The 22702-nt window shown below is 36.8% G+C and overlaps 1 protein-coding gene across 9 annotated transcripts in view; it reads right to left on the bottom strand.

Moving 5' to 3' along the window:
* Positions 1–22702, bottom strand: part of lmo7a (LIM domain 7a) — a 61425-nt gene that overhangs the window by 38130 nt on the left and 593 nt on the right. For all 9 annotated transcript variants that reach the window (XM_066706573.1, XM_066706576.1, XM_066706578.1 and 6 more), the window contains exons 2-4: positions 22534–22636; positions 7223–7293; positions 4262–4331 (exon numbers count right to left, since the gene is read on the bottom strand). In XM_066706573.1, coding sequence (XP_066562670.1) covers positions 4262–4331; positions 7223–7293; positions 22534–22636 — 244 coding nt within the window. The remainder of the gene's footprint in view (positions 1–4261; positions 4332–7222; positions 7294–22533; positions 22637–22702) is intronic.

Below are 22702 nucleotides of genomic sequence, written 5' to 3'. Positions count from 1 at the left end.
CATTTTAGGATTATGGATAGATTGAGTTTCCTACAATTTGATTTTTTCCTGCTGCCTTTACCTCTGCTTTTTCTTCCTTCTACAAATGCATTCCACCAGCCATATTCTTGTTTTTGTCAAGTTTGCCTATGCCAGGACTGAACAGCATTCCACACAAGCAATCAAATTATTAGTCTTAATAAATAACACCCTATGCTGCAAAGTTCTCAAAAGCGTTTACAGACACACCTGTCACACTATAAAATGTTTCCTGGTTTCGGTAGGATCGAATTGTTGCAGTGGTTTAATATGTATTTTACACAGAGCTCTTAAACAAAAGGCAGTTAAAAGATCTGGCAACTTCATATTTTAATCAATGTCCAGATATTTAAAGGGATCAGCCAAAAGACTTAATATACAATCAAATGATTCATTCAACAATGTTTGCATGCACTTCCTGCCTAATACTATAATCAGTTTTTATGCCTGAAGTAGACTTGATCAGATGTATTATAGTATTCTCTTTACAGTATAGAAATTTCACATTTGTATAGTTAAAGCATAATTGTAAGATTTGAGATTTAAGGGTTTTCATTTGGAATGCAATATAGATGCATATATAGGAATATGGGGAAATGACAAGAAGTTAAACTTGCACTTGTCTCAGTTGCAAGAGGTAGTATCCTATTTTGATTTACTTCTTGCTGCATTTCTCAAAAGCACATTCCTGAAAACATCATATGGATAATTCAAGCATTCCTTGTGGGATTTTGGCTGCCACTTTGTAGGTCACAGGTCTGTTTCTGGTGTAAACAAATCAGCCCTGATGACATAAGGTACAATTATCACTTGCCCAGTAAGGCATGTCATCTAGTGAAGAAGCCTCCCCACCAGAACCTGGAACCTATCCTGGGGAGTCTAGCAGTCCCTTATGTCGAACCATGGTCCTAGTGTTGGAGGAATTATTTAATTATAAAGAAGTTAAGTTAAATTAACCCCAAGAGTAAAGTTGTTGACAATTATGTTGGATTCAAATCAATTGCTTTAGGTCTGCAAATCCCTGACAGACCTCAATTCTGCTTCTGAAGTGATGGGTTGCATAACTATTTTTTGGAAAAGCATCCGCTTCAAGAGGCTTGGAGTGGAAGAGTTTGTGATAACTCATTCATTTGGCATTCTGCACTTACAAACACACAGATCCAACACACACTTATCAGGCAGAAATGTTCTTATCAGCTCCACCAAAGACAAGTGTGCCACAATTCAGCTCTCAGAGTGACATCTGTCTCGCATCATGATTAAGCAAGAATTCACCTATATTAAGCCCTCTTCAGAAGGTTAAATCAATTTGCCAAGAATCCTGCTGGTTTGTTATGCGTGTGCTACTACATTATATTAGTGACAAACTGCTTAAAATATACATTGGAAGTTGCTATGGGCGGAAAAACAGAGAACATGTTGCTGGTATAAAAAAAAAAAAAAAAAACCTGAATAAGTACCTGTCTGGCTAACAAAAAAAAAAAAAAAATGAAGCCAACAATAGCATACCATTTTCAATACACACCATGGAATGAGCACTGTATGGTTTTCTTTGGGTAAGCTACATTCCTTACTGGAAATTACATAGGTAACCAGAGTTTCTTCGTTTGTATTTTTAAGTTCACATTTGTGAAGCACCTGTAAAACTCAACCATTTTATCCCAACAAGGGACTGATGGGTAACAATGTTCAAAACATCTTAAAGTTTCTTAAAAGATTGTTTCACACTAAATGGATCATTGTCTCACTTGGCTAAGGCAAGCTGCCAAACCAACCCCTATCTACTATAGGAACACAGCTTCAGAGATCAGGTGCTAGAGAGCAACAGTGGCAGAAGTGGTAAGGAATGTGTGAAAGTTATGCATGATATATAGCCTCCTCAGAGTCTGAAACAGCAGAGTATACAATGCTAATTAAGTTATTCTGTGATGTGCTCCCTTACAGAGGCTGGCCACCTGCCACCTGCAGTCATGAGTGTTTTCTATAAGCATTGTCTGATCTCTTCCGGACTTTGAGACCAGAATGCTCAGTGGGGTGTCTGTTTAAAAGAGGCAGATGGCCTGGTGATGATCTCAGTGGCTGCATGTGCATCTTTGCGCCTCTTACATGCTGGCGCCAAAGGCTATCATGTTCGGTCAGATTTATTAAATCTGAATGACTCAAAACCCAGATGCACCGATTCAACACCTCATTCCTGGTACCCTGCTATATCCATCTAGTTCAATTGTACCAGAGCAGGATTTTTAATCCACAGTCAAATTCTGTGATGCAAGGAATCGCATGAAGCTACTTTAGGCAAGTGTTTCAAGAGTCACTACAGTATACAAATCTTGTCAAAACACTATGTCCATCAAGCATCAACTTTCAAATGGTCTAGATCAGTGCTTCTGGATGGCAGAAGTAAGCTTTTGTAGCTTGAATGACCAATAACAGGTTTAAGAGTTTGCTCAATTAGAACTGTGCCAACAAACTTTAGAAATGTTTAGATGGGTTCCATCTAAAATTACTTTTAGAACCATTTAAATTATGTTCATCATTGGAATAAAAATGTGTCAGTAATAGCGGTTGCTGTTAAATAATTTCAAGGAATACTCAATTAATTGAAAAGCCCACTAAACTAGTTTAAAAGTGAAGTGAGATGCAACCAAATGGATTTGATTTTAAGTAAATAAAAATCAAATTCGATGCATTAAAATTTTAAATTTTCAAGTTAAGACATTTAAGGAAACGTATTCCTAAATGTCAACCCTGTGCAATGCAGGCTCATTTTCTGTGGTTCAAACACCATGAAGTAATCTCTAACTCCTTCCTTAGTGCAGAATCACTAAAATTAAATTCTCATGTGGTAAACCAATAGCCCACAGAACTACAGGCTGTTTCCAGATTGTTAAAAGGAGGTTCAAATATATAGGCAAATATGATGGAAACCACAGATCCTAATTTTCAGGGAACTTGCAGTTATTTTTCAGAGGAAGCACACAACAGCAACTATACAAGTACTGCAATTTGAGTAATGAACTTAAATCAAATATTGCATCAAGTAGTGTTCATTTTCTACTTGCTTAAAGAATAGAAAATTAAAAACAGTTATAAACAGACTGCAGTCATTTACTTACAGAATGTCTCCACGAAACAATGAATTAAAACTATTAAACTGGCAAAAGCACAGATAAATCTGTTGTGTATGCGAGTTTTCATAATTTAGTCCTAATGAGGCATATTCTGAAAGCAGCTATTATTCCTGAACATTAAGTTTATCTTCCATACAATACTGGTTCCAGTAAGTAGTACAATATGCCATTTTTCACTGTGGAAAAAAGCAGCTTAGTAAAACCGTATAAAACTCAAGTTTTCAGTTCACTGTGAAACTGCCGAGTGTCTTCCCTAAAGCATCAAATTAAAATGCTGTGCGGAACAGAGCAAACAAATGTACTCACAATAATATTTTGTCAACGCGATCGTGCAACTTGTCACAGGTCCTCTTCACCCTACATCCTGTGCGAGCACCAACCCACTCAGACACAGTAACACTTGTGCAAACAGGCTCTTAAACTCTTGCGAATTAGATTTTACCAAGATTTAAGGATATTCCAGAGCTCTGGCACATTCCCATGCCTCTAAAATTGTGCTTTATTTTTTTGCAGAAACTCAGTAAAATCACCATTTATTTTGGTGTTTTTGTGTGGGACGGCCGTCTGCAATTATATAGAGTCCTGTTCACTTTATAATGGTCTGGAAGCAGAACTAGCAGTAGCCTTTAATCTTGGTCTGCAGTCAGAGTGGATATGACATCTTTTAAAAGAACCACACTGCTAGCCCACTCACAAGCCATCTTTGCCATCAGGCATAGTTTCTGGATAGAAAAGTAAAAAGTTTAATGCCATTTAAATTTGCTTCAGTAACCACATCTAAAAATGTTGCAGCTCAAAGTCTTACAGAATTTAGACTTGCATCCAAATATTGAATGGAAGCACTTTTTGTACTCTGCAATTCAAAGCATAGATACCCGAGCCAAAATTCGAGCACGAACCCTCAGATACTAAATTGGTATACTGTACACTTCTTGTTTCCAAAAAAGACATGTGTATTTCCAGGACAAACATTGTGGATCTTCAACTGTTTTTAGCTTAACTGCATAGAGGACATAAGGAACTGTTAACCCTATATTTTAATAGCAGTGGCACAAAGAGGTATCTGAGGAACCCATACCCCACCCACCAGATGAACGGGTCTGCAAACTTACCAAACCAGCGATGGGAGTGGACAGCCTGTTGACCTTCCTGATAATCCCTGGTTTAATCTTGTTTATCAAACTGGAGAAAGAATAGAAATAAATTAATTCTGCAGTGAACACTGCCAGTAGCACTGTGTGCAAACAGCTAACATTTATTACTTCCTTTAGAGCTGGCCACCTGGTTTCAGTTTAGTTAATTTCAGGACCTTCACTCTGAAGTGAGGAGCAGTTACTTCTGTAGAGCAACACTTCACAGGTTTTTCCAGCCAATTATGCCCGAGAGCCACAAACAGGTTAAAGAGGAATGTCTTGAAGACCCTTAGAATGCAGAAATACTGAATTATTTCTAACAAAAAAAAAAAAAAAGATTACTGCTTTTTGGGGGTGCTTGGCAAAGTAGCTCTAGGCATACTACATGGTCATTTTTACAATATAAGGTCAGTGTTCTTTTGTGATGACATCTTACAGGATGACAAGTTTGTTTTACTCACCCCCTTTATCAGAGGCATGTCTCGGATTAAGATTAAGGTCAGTCTAAAGTACATTGATGTATTATGACCTATGATTCATGAGATAAAATACTACAATGAAGAAATATTTAAGCAAAGGCAATAGACAATAGGACTATAAAAAAATAAAGCATTCCTTTTCAGCATGTACGTGCCAACTTAAATTCTGATTCAATTCAAACAAAGAATGTGGAAAACAGGCCGATTGTAATCGGGGGGGAATGCTCATTAGTTAGATTCTTCTACCACATGACACCACCCACTACTTTCAACACGTAACCAGGAAACCTCCAGCAACCATAAAAGAAAAACAGCCTAGAGAGAAACAGTTTGACACCTTTCATCAAGGATAACTAAAGAAACAAACCTAACATTTTAGAAACAAAACAAACCATAAAGAAGTCCCAGCTGAATGTGCTCTACAACAAAAAAAGTCCAGCTGTAGAAGCGTTATTTCCAACACTAAGAATCATTACATTCACATAAAATATCACGGCTTGAATTTGTATCATTTTAATTTCACCTTCAATAGGTTTTCAGTAAAATCACTAATTAAAAAACAATTTTAGACATGCAGGCCTAAACCATGGTTGATGACCTAAAACCTATTGGGATCATGTGAAATCCAATAATGACGTTTATATTGATGCAAATTCCTAGGTTTCTAGATTGACACTTTCAACAGTACTGTTCTAACTTCTAACCCAGAACTTGAATCTTCATTCATGTCTATTGCATTACTAATGATTATCAAATTTCTTCTATTATAGCTGATAAATCTGTCAATTTCAAGCACTAAAACAACTAAAAATACGGGACTGTTAGCCTGGTATATTCTATAGTGGAAAGAATTTGCAATATAGAGGAACATTTTTTTTTTTTTTTTAAACTGCTCAAATTACAGACACTCCCAAAGACTGGAACACATACGTTAATCACAAATGAAAGTGAGGGCTAATTTTGGAGCATTAAAATCAAGACGCAATCCACCTCCCACCACTGAACTAGCACAGCAGCAATGTGCAACATCTGACCACATTAATTAGACTGCCGTGTCATAGAATTGGCACCTGCATGTGGATCCAAAGACCCAACCCACGCAGAGGGATCAGCCACAGCTAATAAATTTGGCTATCATCTCTGTGAGCTGATGACCTTACAGAATCAAAGGGGCTCCCACATGGCCAACACATCACCCTACTGCTGCTCAGTGCAGAATTTCTTGGCCCAGATTTCTTTTCTTAGCTATATCAGTAAACAGTTGTCATGCACAAGGGACCCTACAGGAGGTGAAAGGTGCCTTCAAAAGATACTCTTAAAAATAAAGTGCGTGTCATCCTCAGGACCACCAGCATAGAAATAAGAGCCCATTAGTGTCATTCCGAGGACCTTTCATTAGATCACATGATGTGTGCTTGCAAAGGTGGAACATGTAGTTAGAATTGTGTGACGAGTTACCAGTTCCACAGTGTACAGATATTCTGGTTGATTGGAACCATTACAACAGACTCATGAAGAAACCTGTTTTATCCCTAAGATTTAAGATAATCCATAAGGTTTATTTACATCATAATAAACATTTCAATCTTTAATTTGCTATATATAATGCGACATTCATGAAAGAAAAACAGAATGGAAGCTTATTTTGATAACCGCAACACAGATGCTGAATTACAGCAGAAATCCCCAGCCACCGTTTTAAAGCAGGGCCGTTTGAAAAGCACAAGGATTTCTACACTCGTGACTTACGTATCCGGATACAGTGGGTCACCGTAATATGTACAGACGGTCTTAAAAACCACTTTAATGCAGCATAATACACTTAATTTAAAGTTTTTTAAATTAATTGACCATCATTTGACAAAACCTTTGCAAATTGTAGGAAACCTGACTTGTGCTGTGTACTGAAGTTTTTCCTTATTTTCTTAGATCCAAAGTGGGATCTTTGGTACTTGTCCTTTGCAATAGTTATTATAGAAGGGATAGGCACTACGAGGAGAATCAGTCTGATGGCTGAAACGGCTGGAGGCACTGAAGTGAAGTGAGTCGCACCGCAACAGGCTCAATTCATGTGACCCTAAAGCCTTACCTAGAGTCTTACCGTACAGTTCAGAATATCACAGTGTAGAGATTTGTCATTGGTTTCTATGAGGCAGTTCAAAACGTGGATTTTCAAAAACACAAAGATTCAACAATCTCAGTGACTGCACTGTACAGGTCTAGATTACCAGGAATGAATTTCACAATTTAGGTTAAATACACATTTTTAAAATGGCTGCCAAAAATTGATTTATAGTTTCAAATAGAAATCTGATATTTTTTCCAAACACAAATTAGGGTGTCCTGCACCAATAAGAATTTAAAAGACTACGTTACCTTAAATTGAAATATTAGCAATAGCTTAAAAAAAAGTTATAATTTAAGTATAACTTAAAGATTTATGGAATAAAAGTTTACTTACTCGCACAGCAAAACCCCGTTTTCAAGGGCTGATCGAAAGTCATTGTTCCCAAACTTTTTCTTGGTTACTTCCTGTATGAGAAGAGAAAGAATTATTAGTCAGGAATATTTACCTGCAATAAATTCTGCAAGCTATTTTGGTTTTTGACTAGACTAAATGGAGCGTATGAATTCTGAGAAGGAAAATTAAACTCCAGCCCTCTGCTGCCAGTTTCGCTGGGATCTTGTGAAGTTTTGGTTTGTGTCAGTTTGCTCTCAGTTCTTCAGCAAACACTGGTGGACTCAGGCTGCTAGACCACAATGGACAAGAGCTGCCCAAGGAATGGCTTCAGATTACTTTCAAATGATACAACCTCTAGCTAGACGATAAAAAAAAATACCAAACAGTGTATTGTATACAGAAATCAAATCTCCATAAACCCATGTACAGTGTGCCCATTAAGTTCATTAGAAAAAAGCAATACCAAAGCACCTCGTATCATTCTGAACAGCCTTGAAACTGTAGGCTATACAATAAAGACTTCAGACAACAGTTTGTGAAAGCATATATACTCATTTATACAAAGGATGTTAGTTGTACGGAAATAAAAGAACTATGATCTTTAGTTTTTAGTTTTACAAAAATATGTCAACTGCCAAGAGAAAGCTCTGACCATGCATGAGTAAACAAATACATGTACTCTATTTCCCAAATAATTTAGATTGTGGTTTAAAAGGCTATTGTACAGCACAGGAGCTTTTTCGACTGAACCTTGAAAGTATTTCACAGAATGCGATAAACATGATGAAACCTATTGCAAGTCTAACCATGTTCCTGCAAAATATGGGTTCATCAAGATCATGATTACATTTTAATTCAGGTGCAACATCTAAATCTACAATATTGCCATTTCACTTATAGGTCAAAGAAAAGCAAACTTAATTAAAGCATAAGTCTTGTTGTGGGTTAACCATAATATTTTTAAAAATGCATTATTTGCACATTTTCCCATACTGTAGTATCTCCAAGTAGTTCTCATCTATAGAATAGCATTCCTTCGTTTCATAATTAACTGCCAGAGCTTGCTCTCCACCCTGTGAGAAATCAAGGCACAAACTGGTTCAGCTAGCAGTAAGGAAACTAACCAGTCGTGATGGGTTGATTGGTCTGGGCATGTTCCCCTAATTTTGTATGTGCTGTGCTCTTGGTAGGATGCAAATCATGCGTCACGCTACTCTTATGGCAAGTCGCACCCCTTCAAAAAAAATATTCTATTCAGAAAGGATACTGCATAAATGGCATAGCACAAAACACATTGAGCAACAAGCCTTCCCATCAGAATAACCTTAAACGGTTTACAATTCAACTGCTTTTTAGTTTATTTTAAATTATATTAATATACTGGCTAAACTTAACATTTTTGTACTGCAGTTGCTAAGATTTGTTATCACATGCCTATGAAAAGTAGGACATCCCATGCAAGCTATGCTTTAAAGAGTTCTGTGGTTTGGATCCAAAATCATTTTGTCAAATATCCAAACCTTCTGGAATACAATTGACACTGAAGTTAACCCATTATTTAAAGAGGATAAACTCACTTAGGTATCCATAACATACCAATGTGCAATACATGTAATATATACCTATTCTATGCAAAGAAAGGAAAATAAACAATGCTGCAGTTTTATTATTGCAATTATAAATTAAAAACTCAGACATTAGCATTTTATATTAAAATAATGTCAGTCTATGTTCCATTTTAAGCATGATTCTATATATATTTTTTTAATTAAATCTTGAATACAAAATATAATACAAATGAAAGGATGAATGTTTATAAAGTCATTGTATAGCTTTTTTTTTTTTTTTTTACAATTGAGTACAAATACGCTCACTTGCCTTATTAATAACTAACGGGTTATTTGCCATCCATCAATAATATAAAAAATTACTCTGAAGATAACCTTTCAAGTGGTTTCCATGAACCGATCAAAGAGGCGCAGTAATGGAGGGTTGTTTGAGAATGGCAAAAACTGTTATTAGAGGCTCATAACAGAGACTCTGGGATTTCCCAGTAAGGGAGAAAGGATTAACTTTGTTACACATCCCTTTGAATTCTAGAGCAGATACACGTTTACTATTATGTAGACAGGTTATTCTTTTTTATTTCCCCCCCCACCCCCACCCCACAGTTAAACTAGACAGTTGGGTTCCGTCTACATATGAAACCCTGACCCCTACTGTTTTGTCGGAGAACAAGTCATATTTCTTTGAACTTTATACCCAGAAGCACGGCTGGAAAGTTCTTCAGCATTCTATGAAAATACATTCTCTCACCAAAAAAAATACTGTAGCTATTTAAAGTTTTCGGTGAAGACAAGTATTCAGCCGTCTCCTCCAATTTTCCTTAATAACTACAGGAGTCAGAGTGGGGAATTTAAACAATTTAAACCAGCTTAAGTAGTAGTATAAGCAATTCAAATATGTTATGTTGTCTTACTGGGTTCATATTCCATTGCACGTTCTAACTCTCCACTTTCGGGTTTTCACCTTCACAAAATTGTTAATTGTGGATGGCAATCTAAACGGAAGACATAGAAAATCCCTTTGCATAAGAATTTATTTTGCAGAAGGATTTTGGAAAATTTTACAAATTGAGTATTTTGTTTATTGTACAAGAATGCAGCATTATTATCAGATATTTTTCAACTGGCTTCAAACCACCATACACACCACTCAATAGTTCAGTCCTCTGAACATGTCATGTCAGATTTGCTGTAATCCTATTTAATGTGCTTAATTTCCAGCACACAACTTTTCAGGGAGAATAGTTGCCACTATAAAATCAGCCAAGAGGAGATTTAGTGGTCACAAATAAATGCCATGAAACAGGCCAATATAAAAGTAACTTATTATCCAATAGTAGAACAGCGATTAATATTCTTCCAAATCAAGGTTCACAACACACTATTTAATACCTTGAATATAAGCAAGACCACTTCCATTTCTGGACAAGCAGAACTAGCACTACGTTTCCTTAGGAGTCACTTCTAATAACCCATTCTGTGCTCCTGGTGGCTTACAGTTCTCATCTCTCCACAACAGATATTCATAAAGCCTACATGGTTAACCTCTTATCTCACAATAGAAAGCTCCTCATGTTAATCCCGAAAAGAATTACTTATAAACCCAGCATTAACAGGATTAGAAAAAACAACTAAAACCGCTAAGACCGAAATACACTTCTTAATGCTTTTACTCAACCCATAATCAGATCACATTTACAACAGTAGAACAGGTCCAAGGCTAGAATCGCTATTAGCCCATTAACCACAAGACACTATGAACCCACACAATCCATGTCACTTTCCATATTTTCTGAAATGTAAATGTTTTCTTGCTATCCTCCAAATAGTTTATTGTGTGAGAATACATTAAATATTAAAAATTACAAAATATAGTCTAGCAATATGTTGTAAATCTAGTTGAAAATGGGGGGAGTGCTTCTATTTGAGTTGGGAGACTCCCCTGACATTGATACATTTCAGACCTGTTGAACTGTGTAAAAACTCAAGGACGACCTTTGAATAACAGAGTAGACAAGAGCATGTGATGGTTTGAAATCTTACCAATGATTCCAAATTAAGAAGGGGGAATCGCATGTCATGGACTGAAATCCAAAAACCTTGATCTCAATAATTTTCTAAGCCTTAGAATACAGGCAGCACAGGAACTAACAAAGTATAGGCATCTCACCAAGCGATGAGATAACAGGGTTATAGTATACAAACATTTCACTATAATTTAGGGGACACTTACATTTATGCACTCTTTAATTGTAGATTTGTAGTGTTCAATGTAGATCAATACCATTTCAAATATTGTTGTGAGATTTACTAACTGTGAGAAAGCCAAAAGTATTGTTTAATAGGCAGGACTACTCCCATTGAAAGCAGTTAGAAGTATCAAGGTTGAGTATTTGAAAAGCATTCGATTTTCATCACACAGAAGATAATGTAGGCCAATGTTACAATAGAAGAATGAAACTATTTGCTGGTAATACTAACAAAAAGCAGCTACTCTGAAAGTCTGAAAATGACTACCTTTCACAGGTGAAAACAAGGTATAACTTACTCTTCATCACGGAGGATCCTCTTACAGCTGGTTCAATTTAAATTCCCTAAGGAGATTTGCTACACAGAGGTGACAAAAATTCAGTGAATCCAAAACAAAAGTTAACCCTAAGGCCATGAGAACCCGTTACCTTCACAAAAGCAAATAATTTAGACTTTGCAGATAACCTTGAATTCACAAAACATTCCCAGCCTTCATCAAAATAACCATAAACAATTGGTTATACATCACTGAATGTAATTCAAAAAACAGCACAAGGCAAAATAATCATTTTATGTATAGTTCAAACGGCAAAATGAAATGCTCAATTTGAAATATTACTATTAATTCAAACGAGTTTTGCTCCACCAAGTCTGCATCTGAACTAGTTGCGTAATTAGCCCAATACCACACCAGGCATTGTTCATTCATGCCAGGACAATGGGAAGCATTCCTGTATCTTTTGTTTGGTTCCAGTCCTTCACTAATTACTGCTCAACAGCTTCCAGTGCTTTAATCCATATGCACAGACGGGAATTAGCTACATTTTTTAAAAAGGAGAACCAGACTATGACAAACCAGAATTGCATGGACCGTCCTCACGAAGAATGGAAAACCTATTTAAGTGGTTCCTCATGAAATGTGGTTGTGGCTTGGGAAGGGTTTCTTTAGCATATCCTACTTTTAACAAAGTCATCCAGAATGTGCTCCGTTCTACAGAGATATTTAAGTTTCCCTTTTGCAGGTAGAACAATAAATGCATTGAACATATGTTGAACATAGAGCTACTGAAATCCAAGAGAATACAATTAATTCAGAATGATACATTAAACTGCAATATCTTATTCAAGAAAGCATTAAAAAAAAATCACTTAATGAATGTAAGCACTGATACAATGCTACAAATCCTGCACCTGTTACAATTATAAACCCTTCTGCCATTGGTTCTTAAATTTGTGTTACATACAGTATGCTGAAAAATGTTCCATTTACATCAAAGACTTTACTCTGTAGATCTAGAGCCATTACAGATAAGCAAACCAACATCAAATTTCATGTACATTAAAGTAGCAGTACAGGTGCTTTACATGAGCACTTAAGGTGCCATCGTCAACTTCCTCAATAGTTATCAAATCAGTAAAAAAAAAAATGAAAGTCATATTCCCATTTTTGATATTCCCCTGAAAAAATGTCATCAGCACATCTTTCATCCTTTAGAATATCTCGGTAAAGACCATAGCAAAGGCATAGCATCTTAGTTTCAAACGACCACACACACACACACACACTTCAAATAAATTTCTTACCGATCATTAAAGTCATTACGCGGTTCAAGAGGCCAAACTGTCATTTTAAATGATTTCTTTTCAATCCTTAGGCAGCAAATGAACAAGCTAATTAAAGCACCAAAAATAAGAATTCCCCCCCCCGTGCTTCAGATTTCTCTGCAAATCAGGCTACACATGTTGAAATAACCTTTGACCACTGCATTAACTAGCATTCTCTAATGCCCAGAGAAAGGCAACAATTGTTCATAAAGGTATTCTAAATATTCTAGATTAAGCATTTAAAAATTGCATGGTTAGGGGGAAGGGAAGTGGGTGAACAACCTTGTTAACAGTTATTACTTGAACACAGGCAATTGAATCTGCTCAAGAACATTTCTCTGCATTAACTCCCGAGAAAATACTGGTCATCTAAATAGCCTACCTGACAGCATTTATGGAATTAAATGTGCACTTAAAAATATTTAAATTGAAAGGAAAGTTTAAATATAAAACTATCTGGTTTTACATAGAACCTGTTAAGCTTATATTTAGGGATGCACCAAATGTTCGGCAACCGAAATTATTCGGCCAAAAATAGCAAAAAGCACTTTTCAGTGTTTGGACGAATAAGTGAAAAGAATGAATAAATGTTACCGAAACAATTTATGGGGAAATTATTTGCGATGGAGATGTGCATGTTCGTTTAGCTGCGCAGCAGGGAAGCGTGTGGTTTGTTCACATTGCGTCTTTGCTGGCATGCGGTACTGACCAATGGAAAGGACGTTACGGTCTGTCATCATTCCTAGAGATTATACATTTTTTACCCAACCACAGACCGCGACTCAATGAATATCTAGCCAATCCAATTAAATCCTTTTAATAATGTGCACAAACCCAGAGAAGGGAGTAGCACTGAAGAGAAAGAGGAGTATGAAGAGCAATAATGCGTCACCATATAACACTCCTTCTCATGCGTTAGTGTGTTGATACAGATCCCCATTAGCTGCCATGTTATTGAATGCGATTGACTGATTTGAAAAAGATGCTCCAGCACAGTCTCTACTAGCAAGTGTTATAATTCAATAGAATGCAATGTTAGACCTTATAACACTTGCAAGTAGAAACTGTGTGAAGGCATGTTTTTTCTATACAGATGCATTTCCCTTCGGCCAAGCGTTTCATTATATTCGGTTTCAGCCAAGAGTTTTCATTTTGGTGCTTCCCTACTTATATCAATATCAAACCTCCTCCTTCTCCTCATCAATTGACCATTGGTTCAACATGTTATAAACAATGGTACACTATAGTAATATCCTCCATCAACTGGATAAAATGACAACTTTTAAACAACCCATGAAAGACAATCTCCATGTTTCAATTAACATACAATCATCACACCACACAATATGCAGCTACATTATTAAATGGCTTGGATATAAAAGTGAAAAAATCCGATTAATAATAATTTGTATTTATGAACACTGAACACAAACGTATTAGCATACACCCGACAAGATGTTTGCGACTCATCAAGGGTGACCAACTTGATGAGCTTCGTTGGATCAGACTTGAAATTGGGTAGCTGTATGTACCTTGTAAATGTACTGTATTGCGATTGACAACTTTAAATGAATAACCACAATAATTGTGTAGAATGACATGTCAGTTTATTAGCACTCGAAAGGATTATATTATTTCACAGTAAGTTTGATTTTATTACAAAGCCCAGAGTAGATTGTCAGCTGTACTTTGATTTTAATATGTCACATTAATTTTTACGATTCTGCAGCCGACACACCAAATGCATGTTTAATTCAAATATTTAGTAACCCTTAAAAACAAACATGCATGAAATATAAACAAAGATATTAAATGGCAAACCATGTTCAAAGTGTAGCTAGGCCGGTTCTAGTGTTAAGGATTCTGAAATGTAATTATGCCTGTATTAACTGAAGACAAGGTGGAATAAAAAAAAAGTTTGGGAATGTTAGGTTTTAATTAAGGATACAGATAAAGGTAAGTATGGTCTTATGGTTACATTTAGGTTGAGTATTTGTAGTAGTAATTTAGCTACATTTCACACTATAATTAAGTTTAGTGCTCAAATTAGGATTCAGTTTTGGTGTGGGCTCGGGTCACAGTTCCAGTTCATAGTAAATATCTGTTAGGGTTCTTCAGGGATAACAGATGCATACATACATTATGTACACACACACACACACGCTTGCCTAGGGTTGAAGCTCTGGCTGTTGGTAGCTTTTAAAACAAATTAGATAGTGTTTCCTAGCCTTTTCAGGCCAAAGGCACGCCTACTTGTACTGCAAACCATCTCCTCTCGCATACCTCATATAATAAACACTTACTTTGAGAGCTGCTGGAGCTTCACTTGATGCAGAGTTTTTTTGTTTTTTGTTTAATAAGTTCCTGTTAGAAATAAAGGTTTATTCTTGTGCATGATAAACATAAAATAGATGCACAAGTTCTCAAATTCTGTGGTTGGCACACCTGTTCACAGCTGATGGCACCCAGGTGGTGAAAATCATTGCATTACAATGGTAGGTATCCTATTAAGCCAATAGCAGACCTAGGTAATAAACTGTGTACACCTACCTTTGTGATGGTATTCATAGTTAATGGATTATTTTTTAAATCGCTTCTCTGAAGGAACAAAAAACATGGAAGTCTTTCTTGGCATTTAATGCGTGAATTAATGTTCATCCATGCATTAGATTAACATTTTATTTTAAATATTAATATGGACACTTTGGCAGACCACCATATTTCAACATATTAGTTAGGAAACCTTAAAAATGTAAATACACTCATCACATTAAGACAGTATGCTGTAATTCTATTTACTTTTCTAGAATTCTGTAAATTAGGTATAAGATGTGATTTAAAGTGCTGTGACAACATAATTCAATAATGAACTTCAGAGGCATGATGTCAGTTTTGCAATTTCAACCATGGATTAAAGTGCTTCCCAACAAAGTTGCTGCTAAGGCAATTACAGCATATTTGACCATCTCTGGGTTGCAGCCGTAATCATTAGGCACACAGTGACGGAATTCAGAATAGGAATGCTTGCATGCGATGCATTCCAGTCAATTTCCTTCATTTTTAACAACCTCCTATCTGTCATAATCATTAAGGGTGCCGTCAAGCCTGACAATCCGTTAATCATTGGGTCTAAGGCAAAGGAAAACCTTCTAGCTAGTCCAATCAAATTGAGCCTCCCCCTGCATCGAGCAAACCAACAAACCCGTTACGTAATGTCCCTGCCAAGTTTCAGTGGCCACTACAATGACCCAGTGTGCAAACTGCAGGAGGCCTGATGTCACAGGGAAAGCATTTGCATTCACCCCTCATGAAGTAAGAACAATATTTGCTTAGTTACAGCAATCACTGAAACCGCAATACCCTGCTGGGACGAGCATTCAAGGGGCTAAACAAAACCTTTAAAAATGTGCCCCTTTATTTATTAGTTAGACTAGAGGATAACAGTTAAATAGCTAGGACTCAATGTAAATGTAGTTTCAGAGGATATTTACATGTATAAGATTGATTTGCTGCATAAAGAGTACACATATGTTTCTATACCCCCCATAGACAAATATAATCTAAAAGATAAAGGATCACCAAAATAAAGCATATTGTAGGAAAGATTAATTCAATGTTCTTAAACTGTGGAACCGGGAACATTCAAGCTGGAAAATGCTGAATGCACTCCGTCTATCACCTATTTTTCTAGTTAGTGTTGTAACCATTATGTATACATCCATAAACAGAGATGTATTATACCCCCTTCCCTTACCTTTTAAACAGAAGGTAATTTGGCCTCTTTGAAATGTCTTGCAAAACAATTCCATCCCTTTACAAATGCTTAACCAATGCTTAACAAATGCTCCCCAACAGGCCCAGCACAGAGATCATCATTAGTTAATTTTGCTTATACTGCCACATGAAGGATTATACAAATATCAGTTTTAACAATGCATTTCATTCTTGAAATTCCTACACTCAAGGCAAAACCAGTAGGTTATAAAACAAAAACAAGCTGAAGCTGGAATACGGACATGGCAAGATGTAGGCTATAGCTTTGCAATTAATTGACCATGGGCCGAGAGGTGAATAGGAGAGATCACAGGGCAGATATCTTCTAAAGTAATTTTGTGTGGTTGTGAGTTACTTTGTTGAGCAGGTAAGAGAAATACAGTAATGCTACTTGCAGTCATCTTAATCACTACTGTACCAACAGGTGTCAACAAAATTGTTTATTTTGAAATTATGAGATGGAGATATATTTTGCACATTCATGAGTTGTATGATTTACAGTCTGGTTTTACTTAGCTAGTGTTAAGTTAATTTTCTAGTATTCGTGAACATGTACAAACTGAAATTGACAAAATGTTAATGCTTAATTAAGCAAGAAAGACAATCCTATGCAACATACATTTAGGTTGGTTTCTACTCTGCTAGGGGAAAAGCTTTGGTTTAAACTGTTCCAAGAGTCCAATTTAGTTCAAAATCATTTTGCTTTAGCTGGATCTTGCTCAAATATTTGAGCAGACCTCATAGCTGACTGCTGGGACCGTTTTTCAAGCCCCACTACCTTTCCAGAAACTTGCAAACAATTTAATATTTATAGGCTACATCATGCATGACTCTTGCCGTTAAAAGTAGTTTGTACCCTGAGTAGCACAAAAATCCAATATTGAATTTTGAGCTATATGGATATCAGAATGATCCTTATTTACTCAAGTTTCTTTATTCGCAAATGGCAAAAAAACATCTATTTTCCGGGTAATTAAATATGACAAATGCCTAGGAAAAAATAGAAGGAGGGTAGTCTTATTTTTCAAACTTGGAAAACAAGAAAATACCAGCAAAACAGAACAAAGGGGCCTGTTAGAGCCACAAACTGAAGTACAGGAAACCAGAGATTAAACAGTGTTAGAACTGTTTTTAAAGAATAAATAAGAAAAGAAAAGAAAGTGCCACTTTCGAATCTTTTAAACCTAAAGCCAAAGAACTGCACGCAGCGAGGAGTAACAGTATAGGCCACAATGAATATCTTCTATAAAACCAAGCCACAGCAGGAATAACAGGATTGCCATAAAGTTTCCATGCGTCAGATCTTGTGCTCTCAGCTCTTGGATATGCGTATATTGGGGGGGGTGCTTATTGTACAGTCCAAAAATGGTCTTAAAATGGCTCTTCTGATCATGGTGGGACAGTGGTCTTCTAAACTAATGCTACATTTACCTACACATTAACCACTTTGCCTAATTAACACATTAATCAAAAGTGCTAGAAAAGGGAATGGCAGAGGCTAAACTATAAGGGGTTCAGTCTCAGAGTACAAAAGTTTAATCCAGTCAAGAGCAGGGATTATCACCAGGATTAGTGACCCCTATAAAACGGACTTGAAAAGGACTTCTTCCCCTAATAAATCTACAACAAATCGATTTTTTTTTCTAGTTCTACACCGTAAACAAATATGCATGTCACTATTTTGTAAACTGTGAAGTGTGAAGTCACTCAATTAATGAAAACTACACCTTTAAATTTTGTTTTTAAATCATATTTCCTAAAAGCAAACATTTAAATAACTATAAATGTGGTTAAATGTTTTAGTATGTGTGCACATTAGATGGCGTTCAAATCAACTGCATTTTCCTTGATGATTTAGGTAGAGATTTGTTTTTAAAGGAAAAATATTTAAATCAATGATCTAAAACTAAATTAAGAGATGGAATTAGACTTAAATTTAAGCAACCAAAAGAGAAGATTAAAATAAACCAGGGACAGCACTCAAAAGTCAAGGAAGCAGGAAGTCATTGTGCATATTAAGAATCAATAGATTGATATTCCCACTCAAAATAATGTGCTTTTTGTTATCTGTTCCCAGACTAAATATAAACATGCTATTCACCAAATTAATGGGTTGAATGTTTAGTGGATATTTGGAATATTTGAAAACCACAAACATCAGGAAGTTTTTATTAAATGTTTCCCTAAAAAAAAAAAAAAAAAAAATTCAATCCATTCCCATATTTGAATGAATACTAAATTGTCTAAGCAAAACAAAAAACAGTAGGAGGGGGAGAATTCATAGTTATATATATATATACATACATACATACATACATACACACACACATATATAATGCTATACTGTATGCCAGAATAGAATCCTATCCATTTCATAGCTGACTGACCAGTAAGCAATTGACAGTGTTCCCAAAGTTGGATAGAGCAACCTTGGATTGCACAAAATTGAACCCTGTGGTTTAATGCGTGCCTATGAGTCTGTAGTGTTATCAGTGACAAGTGCATTCGTCATCCTCATGATAAAGAGTTGCCGTTGCACTGCATTTTTTTCCGACGTTCACAAGTTTGTTTGGCCAGACTACTTGGCCTAAATATAGCTGCGAGAAACCATGCAATATATAACTGACATTATTGTAGTCACTCATATTGTTCTAACTATGCACAGTTTCACAAAGACATCATATGAATCATATTTGCCATTTCAATGACCATTTTAAAACCCAAAATGTGATTTTCTTTATGACTTATCTATCAAAATAGGAAGTAAGGTGTGCTGGGGAGGGTGAGAAGTTCAGTGCTGTCATACAAAGTCACACGCAGTTCCTAAAACAGTCGACAATCTGTTTAAGATTATAAAAATGTATTTTGGGAACACTATTCATCATATGTACTGCTAAATACTACATTAGGACTAATCAAAATACTCAAATAATCTACATAGACTTCTTCACTTCTGAAATTAGTCCTACAGGATAGTCACCCTTTTTATTTTTTGGGAAAGACAACTGAATCTTCCACAGAAGTGAGTGTGCTAGATATCAGGGTCAGTGAACATAGATCCTTCCTCCATTTTTCAATGGAGAAAACAACTAGGCCTACACAAACACATAGCAGATACATTAGTAATCATATTTAAAAGTTTCTCAGGAAAGCATCAAATTAATCCTTAAAAAAAAAAATCCCCATACAATCCCAAAGCATACTAGCAAACTAATACTAAAGGTTTTCCAATACAATAATTATGCTTCTCCATCCAATGCATTTTACACTATCATTAATGAAGGAAACAAAAAACGGGAAATTTTAATTTACTTTGTCAACAGGCATTTAAAAAGTAGGATGTTTTTCATCACAAAGCAGTGTAAACAGCCACATCCAGTCAACATCATAACTGAACTGTTAAGAAGTTTGCAATTAGTGCCTACTAAAAATAAAATGGGCGTTTTCAGAGACTTCAGAAGGTCTGAAGAAAAACACAGGCGCCGTTGAAGATTTGACTACCGTCTAACGTGACTGAGTTCTTCTTTTCAGCACCAATAATTCTATAAGTAGTGCCTGCTGCTCAAAGAAATGCACAGCAGGTCGAGGCAGGAGCGTCAAAAGTCAGGGTTTACCAACAGCTAATGTAGTATACATACCTAGCAGGGATTCACAGAAGTCACAAAAATTAAGACCAATATACACTCACCTAAAGGATTATTAGGAACACCTGTTCAATTTCTCATTAATGCAATTATCTAACCAACCAATCACATGGCAGTTGCTTCAATGCATTTAGGGGTGTGGTCCTGGTCAAGACAATCTCCTGAACTCCAAACTGAATGTCTGAATGGGAAAGAAAGGTGATTTAAGCAATTTTGAGCGTGGCATGGTTGTTGGTGCCAGACGGGCCGGTCCGAGTATTTCAATCTGCTCAGTTACTGGGATTTTCACGCACAACCATTTCTAGGGTTTACAAAGAATGGTGTGAAAAGGGAAAAACATCCAGTATGCGGCAGTCCTGTGGGCGAAAATGCCTTGTTGATGCTAGAGGTCAGAGGACAATGGGCCGACTGATTCAAGCTGATAGAAGAGCAACTTTGACTGAAATAACCACTCGTTACAACCGAGGTATGCAGCAAAGCATTTGTGAAGCCACCAACACGTACAACCTTGAGGCGGATGGGCTACAACAGCAGAAGACCATACCGGGTACCACTCATCTCCACTACAAATAGGAAAAAGAGGCTACAATTTGCACAAGCTCACCAAAATTGGACAGTTGAAGACTGGAAAAATGTTGCCTGGTCTGATGAGTCTCGATTTCTGTTGAGACATTCAGATGGTAGAGTCAGAATTTGGCGTAAACAGAATGAGAACATGGATCCATCATGCCTTGTTACCACTGTGCAGGCTGGTGGTGGTGGTGTAATGGTGTGGGGGATGTTTTCTTGGCACATTTTAGGCCCCTTAGTGCCAATTGGGCATCGTTTAAATGCCACGGCCTACCTGAGCATTGTTTCTGACCATGTCCATCCCTTTATGACCACCATGTACCCATCCTCTGATGGCTACTTCCAGCAGGATAATGCACCATGTCACAAAGGTCGAATCATTTCAAATTGGTTTCTTGAACATGACAATGAGTTCACTGTACTAAACGGGCCCCCACAGTCACCAGATCTCAACCCAATAGAGCATCTTTGGGATGTGGTGGAACGGGAGCTTCGTGCCCTGGATGTGCATCCCACAAATCTCCATCAACTGCAAGATGCTATCCTATCAATATGGGCCAACATTTCTAAAGAATGCTTTCAGCACCTTGTTGAATCAATGCCATGTAGAATTAAGGCAGTTCTGAAGGCGAAAGGGGGTCAAACACAGTATTAGTATGGTGTTCCTAATAATCCTTTAGGTGAGTGTATTGATCCAATAGGTTTAGATTCTGAAGAATATTAGAACTCCACGGTTTCCACTTGTACGGCGATAATATAATATACATGCATTTACTTTATAACATGTTTTAAAGGGAGGAAGATAGGGATTCACACCATACCATACCAATCCATAAAGGCAACTTGGAGAGAAGCCTAGACTGAACTATACATTATAATTTGTCTGGTCAGATTTTCGAATGGTGTGCATCTGTAGCACAGTTTAGATTCAGCAGGAACAAAAAGTAGACTTTATTCATTACATCCTCTTCCTTTACTTAAACCTCTGACCATGCGAGTGGTTTAAACATTGATGAGCTTCCTTCCTAGTTCAGGAATGATGTGAAAAGGGTTGAATATTTGTAATGTTTGCTTGTATTTTTATCTTGTGGTTTAGTTGTGGAAATATTTACTTTTTCTACTGTACGTTTTAACTGCAGATATATAAATAAAGGCACGGTGCCCTGAAAACCTGTTACCCTGTGGGGATAAGAACAGTAGTACTACTGCTCTCCATTCATGTCTTGTTTACATCTCTGATTGCCCGAGTTTCTGCTACAATGATAACAGACGTTTGTTTTAAATTACAAAAGTTTTTTTCCCTAGACATCTGCAAAAGTAATGGCTTATATGAGGTTAATACAAAAAATGATGCAATGCACTAAAATTAGTTTGAATTGTATGCGTTTGCATTACTCGTTTCCAGTAGGCAGGGGAGCTCATGACACATTTGAGAAATATGTGCGCTCAATCCCAAAAGCAGCCCAAGGTAAAGCAGTGCAGACAGGGGACCCTTCCCTTTCAATTATATAAAGAGCAATTAAGATAGGACCATGCCATACAGCACAGACACAATGAAAGTGTAGTTTCACATATACAAAGCGTCTTCATAACTAGGCTACCCCACAAAAACCTTGTCATGAACATACGATGCATTTAAATGTAAAGCATGCATTTGCTTTACAAGGCAAACAGGAGTAAGAACCCATACACAATCTGTCCAAAGAAGAGAATAGGAAATCTTGCTGCGAGGAAAAAAAAAAAAAAACGGAAGAAGCGACAAAAAGTGAAGTCGCGTCCGCAGATCTGCGCGAGTCTGCGCTGCTCCACCAATGGGATCGGCGGGATTCCGCAGATCTGCGCAACAAGAGCCGCGCAGGTACATCTGCGATCAAGCGAAGTGCAAAATGAAGGCAAATCTCACCTCCACCCAGCGCTGCGCCTCCGAAAACGCCAGATCGCAGCCGACGCTGGGGCTCTCTCTCCACTCCATCGCGCAACACAGATGCGTCTGCGTTACCTCTGCACTGAAACGCACAAAACAAAACAAACATTTACTGTCCGGAAGCACGACATAGCATTGCTAAATACAA

Source organism: Amia ocellicauda, chromosome 6 (genome assembly GCF_036373705.1).
Source record: "Amia ocellicauda isolate fAmiCal2 chromosome 6, fAmiCal2.hap1, whole genome shotgun sequence".
Classification (NCBI taxonomy): domain Eukaryota; kingdom Metazoa; phylum Chordata; class Actinopteri; order Amiiformes; family Amiidae; genus Amia; species Amia ocellicauda.
This window is presented reverse-complemented; position numbering and strand designations above follow the sequence as displayed.